Here is a 9,151-nt window from a genome sequence, read left to right as displayed (position 1 = left end):
CAGAGGGATCTGGCAGTTTGGCTTTTTGAGGAGAGATGTGATATGAGTGGGACATGAATGTGGATTGGTGCTGTAACGACTGGACAATTTTATCCTCAACATTTGCTGTTGGGATGATGATGATTGCTAGTCAATGTCATGTTGGTTGACATCACACCTTGTGATACATCTTGATTGAAAAGTAGTCAGCCACTGCCAGCTGGCCACCTGATGTGAATGTGATTCCACGTGGGCTATACAGACCCTGAGCCAGGCAATCAAGAAACCTGCCATCTAGGTCATAGTGGTGAATATGACCAGTGTCAGACTCACCTTGGTCCACTACAAGGTAGATGCCTGAGCTATCACAGCATACACCCTTGCAGTTCCCCACTGGCTCACCATTAATGGTTGGATTAATGGTCCAGATTGTTCTACCTTTGCTATCGCCAACAACCACTTTCTTTGTTTCACCTCCACTGACCACAACTCTATCAGTGTTGTCATCCACAGCCAGGTAGTGAGGTGGAGTCTGCACTGGTATGGTGTGTAGGAACTCACCATCAGTGGGTTTGTGTTCAGTCCACACCATATTGTAGGTGTCGCCTACTAAGATGCTATTCTTTGTTACTGCTAGACTCGATAGGTTCATATTTGTCTTGTCTACCTGATGTTTAGACACCGTTGGGAACTGCATAACAAGAGTGTTGTCTTTCATGTTGAACATCTTTACATACTTGCTTCCACGTTCTAACACAAGCAAGCGTTGCTCAGGATTGCGGATGGCTGCAACTGCCCATGGAACTGTGGGTAAAGAAGAACTCAAATGTAACATATGCACAGTATATAAATGCACTGTCACTATTCTCAGTCCTCATGAAATATAAATACCTATGATAACCTACCTATAATAATGAAAACATGGCCTGCCTTAAAGCCTGGGCATATGTTGAATTAATAGGCCTATACATGAACATTGTGCAGTCTTCAACCACCATACATAATTGTGAATAACTGCAATGTCTTGGAGATACAGTTTTGCAAAGTCTTTTATAAAGTTGATGCACTCGCTGTGCTATTCTCATCGTTCAAACATCATTCAAAATAGATTAGTCTCATATTTAATCGTGTTGCTATTTTTTTTAGCAATAATAGGGTTGTTCGATTTTCAAATGTAGCATTCATTGAACAACATAAACCCCATTTTTAGTCATCAAATAATTGTATAATAAAAAACTGTATAATGACAATTTAGTTCTTGCAAACTTTAAGACACCTTTCACAAAATGTACCAAGATTGGTGCTTACATCATAAACTAACAACTGGGGAAAAAAAAGAAACTTGAAGCATATTTTATTTTTTATTATTTAAGGTCAAAGGTCATTTCGTAACGCATTTTTTCTGTGCTTCATGGTATGATTTTGGTTTTATTTTATGAAACGGAGGCCATTCAAAGAGCTTTTGGATGTACATTTTGGCTTTGTATTTGCTATAGTTTTGGAGATACAAGTATTGAAAGTTCAGAGGTCATGCTAATTAGTCAAAAGTTTGTTGACCTGTATCTCAGAATCTAACAAGCCAAACTACAAAAAAAAAAAAAAAATCAGTTTTGGGGGTTTCTCATACAGGCCAATCATCACACCAAATATCGTTTCAATCTGTGAGGTTTGGGCCCAAAATCGTGTTGAATTGACACAGAATGACACATTTTTGAGAGTCAAAATTTTGACCCCCAAAATTTGTTCTTGCAAGAATAACACAAACGGCCAATTTGTCAAGGATGGTTTTGTAGACGTTTATATCCTATTTTTAAATGCTCTTTGTAGCCCAATTGGGTGCTTTCCAGGATGTAGTGTTCCTCTAGATCACTTTTAATTTGATATGGTGGTGTCATTGTATGATGTCACCATTTTTGTCACGTTGTTGTACAACAGTGCATGTTTGTATAAAGTTTTTTCCTCATACCTTGACCCGTTACGGAGTAAATCCATTTTTTTAAAACTCATGCTGCTTTTAGTATTTTGAATTCACCTAACTTTAATTTGACCGTCAACCCCAGAAGGTCAAGCAACTTCACGTGTACACAGGACAAAAAAAATGGTTCATCAACGAATGGTCCATCAGATCACAAAATGTGAACAAGATTTTTGCCTTTGTTCAGGAGTTATGAATTAAACAAAACGGTCACTTTTTGAAATACAATTTCTTGTAATTTGATACCTGCTGATGTCATCATGACACGTTACCAATGTGGTGTGAATTAAGTTTTGTTATATGTTAGCAATTTCCAAGGTTCGGCGATACGGTTCCTGAAACTCAATTAATATTGGTTATTATTCAAATAATTTTTAAACTCACAGTTTGCACGTAAAAAATATTTTATTTGCTTTTTTTTTTTTTTTGGCAAATTTGTTTCATTGAGACCTTGAATAGCTAAATATTATAACATTCTCTACATAAAAACATCCTAAAACATACCACTATTACGCAAAACATATCATTCATGGCCAAAAAGTGGCACAATTGCTTTACCAAGGTTTACCACGCCCACCTTGAGTCAACGTGTAAATTAAGTGAAACAATCCATTCGTCTTTAAAAAACGAAAAAAATAACCTTTTACACACACTACAGCCTGTCTAAAAAAAAAATGGTACAATCGAAAACAATTTTCTTTCAATATTAAATCTCAACATAAGTAAGTCGTTTTGAGCATCACATTAAAGAAACTAGATGTGGTTGTAACTGAACAACCACAGAGCTGTTCCCAACTTGTTTTTGATTGTCTATTGGATAATAGAAAATAATGTAATGATTTTTGCAAAAATCTCTAACTTTTAAAATTGAAATTATTATCTTACATAATTGCACTTCCGGTAAAAACCGGAAGTAAAGGTCACGAGACCTTGACATATACATTTTCATTTATAACCCTTCCCTGTCTATATATTTACCAAGTTTGAGATCAATCGGTCGAATACTTTTATAGTTAAAGGACTATAAAGATTGCCTCATTAAATATTCATGACGTCATAACATGAAAACATTAAGCTGCCCATTAATAATAATGCTACATATTTATCCTTTAATGTTGCTTAATACTAATATAAGGTGTCAACCCAATTAAATTTCTAATTCATTAGATATGATAATTAGGGTCTTAATTTAACACTTCCGGTAACACCGGAAGTAGAGGTCACATGACCCGGATATACCAATATTTATCTGTAACACTTCCCAGTCTGTATACCTGCCAGGTTTGAGATCAATCGGTCAAATGGTTCTATAGTTATAGGACTGTAAAGATTGCCTCATTAAATATTCATGACGTCATAACATGACAATAATTAAGTGCAGAGAATAAATAATAATGCAATATAATTATCTGTCAATATAGCTTTGTATCAATGTGAAGTTTCAACCCAATCAGATTAATAATTCATGAGATATGATATAGGGGTCTAAAATAACCACTTCCGGTAAAACCGGAAGTGAAGGTCACGTGACCTTGACATATCAATTTTCATTTATAACACTTCCCTGTCTGTATAACTACCAAATTTGAGATCAATTGGTCAAATAGTTCTATAGTTATAAGGCTGTAAAAATTGAATCTATAAATAGATGTCACGTGACCCCTGATGACGTCACGATGACGAAAAGTTTCGGCATACATCTTCAGATGATGGTTAATGACTATGCTGAGTTTAAAGTTGATCAGATTTAAAATAGTTCCCAAAGTGGCTTGTAGAATAAAAACGTGTGATATATATTTGAAAATGCATGTGTCCAACTTCCCCTAAAGCAGAACAAAAATCACTGAGACAAGTCTACTGATAGGCGAATGGGGGCGCCATTCACTTTATACGGTGTGCCGTTATATTTTTTTGGTGACGCGCAGCTGTCCTTATTTTGATCCCATAAAACTTAAGGCTCTGTGCCTTAAGTACAACCGTTAAAGTTATGTACTGCCCTCTTTTGGCGAGAATGAAGGGACGTAATGTACATTGAACGACGTTTCAAAGCCACGTGTACGTGCTATACACATTGTGGAAGTCCTGCGCATGTTTTAAAGCTCTCTACCGCAACTTGGGCAAGGGTATTTTTTGCCGACGTCGCGTCAACTGTGTGAACAATTTGACAAGCTGGGAACTTGGCACTGTTGAGGCAAATGTTTATGCTATCATTTAATGGGCGATTCAAGATTATATCTGTACGGATTGATTTTTCAGGAATTTTCTAAGGAAAAAAGGTCTTTTCATTATAACTTCCGGTCTGATGACGTCATACGCCTAAAACTTTGCACACGTCTTAAGTGGGTCAAGGTCATCATATACACCAATATTTAGGGGATTCCGACAAACTTCGCCACAGACATCTATTCAAAATACATTTTTGAAAATTTTCAACCTGTCGCTAGAGGGCGCTCGAAGATTGCATGACGTCATCGGTAGATGATTTGAAGAATACTATCAGTCAAGAGACTAACACCGTTAAAAGCAAGTTCATATCTATTACCACTTTTAAATAATAAGCCACTTCCGGTTTTGGCCTTTTTCGACCGGAAGCAAAGGTCACGTGATTTCACGCACACTAAATAAAATAAAGACCTTAACCTATTCTACCACTTGCCGGCAACAGAATGCTGCGGACGCGTATGGTTGATTTCTTATGCATTTTTAAATATTAAAATTGTCACAATTTAATTGCCTATAAATAAACAACGGATGACGTCATCATGACGTCATCATTACACAATGTTGTTTGAATTAGGGTCTTTGCTTGGACAAAGATTGGTGTAAATGAATAACTGGCAAAGAGTCGAAAATGCCCTCTGAAAATTGACATTTTTTTTTTAATTTCTGTGTACAAAGTCTATGGGAAAAATTAAATATTCAAAATTCTATAATAAATCACGTGATGACGTCAGCATGACGAAAAGTTTCGGCATACATCCTCAGATGATTGTTAATAACTATGCTGAGTTTAAAGTTGATCGGATTTGAAATAATTGCCAAAGTGGCTTGTAGAATAAAAACGTGTACAAAACCTATGGGAAAAGTGGAAAAAAAAAAAAAAGAAAAAAAAAAAAAAAAAAAGGAAAAAAAAAAACTTTAACGAAAACAAGAGCTGTTCCCAATTGAAATTGGGAACAGCTAAAAAGACCAGGCTTTCCAATACCTTTTGTTTCATCTCATTTGCTTTTGTGAATTAAGAGATAACTCCAGTTTACTGCGGAACATAAAAATCGAGTTTGTTTCTTTTGCCAAGTTGCAATCTTTTGTGAGCTTCAAGACAGCATGGCACAGTACTCGAAACAACTCTGCCCACGCATAAAAGTGGCACAAAATCGATTTTGGTGTATCGCACTAAATTGATTATATGTCTGAATTGACAAAAGCAAATAAGATCAATCAAACACTATTGGAAAGCCTAGTCTTTGTTCTTTAATATTATGCCAAGTAAGAATGACTTATTTTGAAATTTCATATTTAACTAATTTTTTTCTGATTGTACCATTTTTTTTGGAGACAGGCTGTAGATGATTACGTTATGTAGGGCAGTAAGATGCCTAGGTACATTGTAAATAACAAGACACAATAATGTAAAGATCACTAATGAATCACTGGTAACTGTACAACCTAATCTATTGGTCTTTAAAAAACGACATAACCACCTTTTACACACACTAAATACTCACGTTATGTGGAGCAGTAAGATGCTTAGTTAGGCCAAAAAAAAAATACTTGGTCTCTGGTCAGCGCGCGCGTCGATTTTAATCATGCTCGTCAACCTTCTTTTTTTCTTCAAATTTACACGGAAGCTACAACAGTGCCCTCTATTGCCGCACCTCAAATTGTTGTTCCAAGGAGCACCAAGGAAAAGGGGAATTGCACCAAGGCAAATGATGAAGGGCACCAAGGCAAATTATGGAGGACACCAATGTATAATGAGGACACAAACAAGCAAAATAGTACCCACCTTGTCTGTAGAATTCAAGCTTAAAAAAAAAAAAAAAAAAAAAAAAAAAAAAACCCGCGTCGCTGCATCAATTCCGGAACTTCGGTCTGACCAGAGACTGATTATTTTTTTTGACCATTAAGATCATTAATGAATTACTGGTAACTGTACAACTAAATCTATTGGTCTTTAAAAAATGAAAAAAATAACCTTTTACACACACTAGATAATTACGTTATGTAAGGCAGTAAGATGCCTAGGTAAATAACAAGACACAATAACGTGAAGATCACTAATGAATGACTGGTAAATGTACAACCAAATCCATTAGTCTTCAAAATATGACATAATAACCCTTTTTCATACGCTAAATACTAACTTATGTTGAGCAGTAAGATGCCTAGGTAAATAACTAGAGACAATAACATGAAGATCACTAATGAATTACTGGCAACTAAAGAACCAAATCTATTGGTGCTTTAGTTACAAAAAAATACTTGTTATATACACCAAATAATTACGTCAAATACAGTGGTAACTAGTCTATGTAATGAATAGATAATAATAACGTTATAATCACCAGATATTCGTGGAAACTGTAAAACCAGAAGTATTTGGTGCTTCAAAAGCGAAATGATCTCCTTTTGTCACCACCATATAAAGACGGTTTAAAAACATGTTATTTGGTCAAGTGAATAGTGATCATAACGCGATTTGCACTAGTTATAAAAACCTTCCGGAATCACATTTCCTTATTCACGTGATTAGTAGGTAATTTCAAAGTGCCATTGGAACGAGAAAACATAGTTCCGTTTTTAATTAATAAAAATCACGTTATAGCTAAACGCGTAAATTTCGTTTTTTCTTTCCGGTGTTTTGTTTACTGGGTAGAATAATTCTACTCACACGGCAGATTGGTTTATTTGCAAAGCAACTTCACACTTTTCTAAAGGTTGCAGACCCAAAAATAAAAACAGTTTTTCTTCCAAACAAATTAAAATCAGTAATGAAATAAATAGAAGTTTTGTTGTAGGTTTTTTTGTGTGTATGTGTGTGTGTGTGTCAGTGTGATTTTTTTTAAACATAGGCCTACACGTAAAGAAGAAACATTGAAGTTTTGTCAGGAGAACAAATTCAAGTTTGTTAGAGAGCACTGCCAGCACATCAATTCCTTGCCAGTAGTTTATTGGTTTTCATTCTCAGTTGTCAGATCTGCATGTGCACATGGAAGACTTACTTGTAATTTCCACACGATTATGAAAGTTTGTGTTGATGAACATGTACATGAAAGAAACTTACCTTGTACGGGAATGGTTCCCTTGTGTTGTCCCTCATTGCTGCAGATGACCACTCGGTTGTTGTAATAGTCTGCCACAGCAATCTCACGAGGTTGAGTAGCAGTAACATCCTGAGCCCCACTGAACTCTCCTGGACCAAACTCACGACAGATCTCCCACTTGACTGCTTCCACCTCAAGCTTGCCCAGATTGATGTCACCAATCCTCTGACCCGGGGTGAAGCTCAGATATGAAAGCTTGGGATCAATCTGGGGAGGATTTTGACCCTTTAGTGATTTCAAGTCTTTGCTGATGATAGGGTATAGGGACAAAAAGCCACTGTCAGATGCAGTGTTAATGATATCCTGGGATGTCCCTAGCGAATGTTTTTGACTTTCAAGCATCATTGTCAGTGTTGACTGATGCTCATCATATGTTCTGTTGCGATCCTGCTGGAGTTGTTTGATTTCTTCAATCATCTTTGTCTCTTGAGTTGTTATCTCAGCTCTCATTTTATCCGCTTTGTCTTGCACAGCTTTCACAGTCTTTGTGACGTTCTGTGTAAACCTCTGCTTAGCTTGTGATGAAGTGGTCAAAGCTTGTTCAAGTCTTTTGATGCCTGTAGTGAAGTCTGGAAACGTGTCTTTCAGTGACTGTTTGTATTTTCGAGAAGCCTTTCCAGAGTCAATGTAGTGATGCTCTGGTTTACAGTGGTCTACTACAGTACAATCTCGGCAGATTAACTCTTCACATGTCTCACAGTAAAAGCGTTTCACTTCCCCCTTGTGTTTGTGGCATTTAGACTCATCTTCTTCTGGTGTTTTTTTCACTGTTACCTTCCCCTGACGAATGTCCTCCAAAGTAGCCACTGTGTGGTTTGATGTAGCAGCAAATCGCAAGTGTGTCTTGCGACAGTTTGGGCAGATATTCTGTGCACAGTCCAGACAACGATGCATGGCCTCATTTCCCTCATCACAAATCTCACAGATGACCTTTGTGTTTTCTGAACAAGCCACTTTTTCTTGGAGTGAGACCTCCTCAACTATTCCCATCAAATGGAAATTTGTTTTTAGGCCTTGAATGCGTGTCTGTGGGAGTACCGTCTCCCGTCTACATACAGGGCAAGGAATCTTAGGCTGACCTGCATACCTGCTGGTGTAGTATTTCTCCAGACATGTTTGGCAGAAGCTGTGCATGCAATCCAGCACCTTGGGCTGTTTATATTTGTCTGCGCATATGACGCATTCAAGATGGGGGCTGATGTTCTTTAGAGCTGTAGCCATTTTATCTGTATACAAAGAGTATTTAAAAAGAAATTGAAATGGTTATAATACAGAGATGTAGCTTCTTTAATACTGCACTGTCTGTGTGAGTTTCATTCGGGCAAAAAAACCCCAACATTTTATTTCCATTTGTTATTTTGTATTTACATGTATCCACTTTTGAACAAGATATCAATTTTTTTTTGAATTCCTGTCAAATTTTGAAGAGCTCTGATTTTTTGATGAGCTCTGGTACGTGTACGGTAGCTTGTGCCCTGATCTGGTTATTACTAAATATACATGTAAGTTTTGTTGGAACATTACTACTGTATGCACTCTTCACATTTTGTTGTTTAAAGCCCAACTGTGATTCCTACACTTGTACCGGTAAGCTAGCATTTAACCTCATTCAAAATAACTGACAATATTTTCTTACCTCTTTTAAATTCCCAGTCAAATCACTTAAAGATGAAGTTTTTTTCACTTTGATGTAAGAGCACTAGCAGTTAAGGCGTTTGATGGGGCGGATCTGGTAAAGATGGTGCTGGACAAACACAGCATCGTCATCAAGTCGCGTGACATGGTTAATATATAGAGCTTGGGATTTTTGTTTTGCTGCATACATATACATGTACATCACACACTCGTACAATCTGTATCAGTTTATCTGTGT

General features: G+C 36.7%; 1 protein-coding gene across 1 annotated transcript; it reads right to left on the bottom strand.

The window, feature by feature from the left end:
- Nucleotides 1–85: 85 nt before the first annotated feature.
- LOC119732942 (E3 ubiquitin-protein ligase TRIM56-like) lies at nt 86–8,673 on the bottom strand. Its single transcript, XM_038206529.1, has 2 exons — nt 7,224–8,673; nt 86–783 (listed from the first exon to the last, which is right to left on the bottom strand). Exons 1-2 carry the CDS (start codon nt 8,497–8,499, stop codon nt 152–154), a joined length of 1,908 nt encoding a protein of 635 aa, XP_038062457.1. The 5' UTR covers nt 8,500–8,673; the 3' UTR covers nt 86–151.
- Between the last annotated feature and the right edge of the window lie 478 nt (nt 8,674–9,151).

This window comes from Patiria miniata, unplaced genomic scaffold (assembly GCF_015706575.1).
Source record: "Patiria miniata isolate m_02_andy unplaced genomic scaffold, ASM1570657v1 HiC_scaffold_25, whole genome shotgun sequence".
NCBI lineage: Eukaryota > Metazoa > Echinodermata > Asteroidea > Valvatida > Asterinidae > Patiria > Patiria miniata.
The sequence above is the reverse complement of the archived record's forward strand: the minus strand, read 5'-3'. Positions and strand labels throughout refer to the sequence as shown.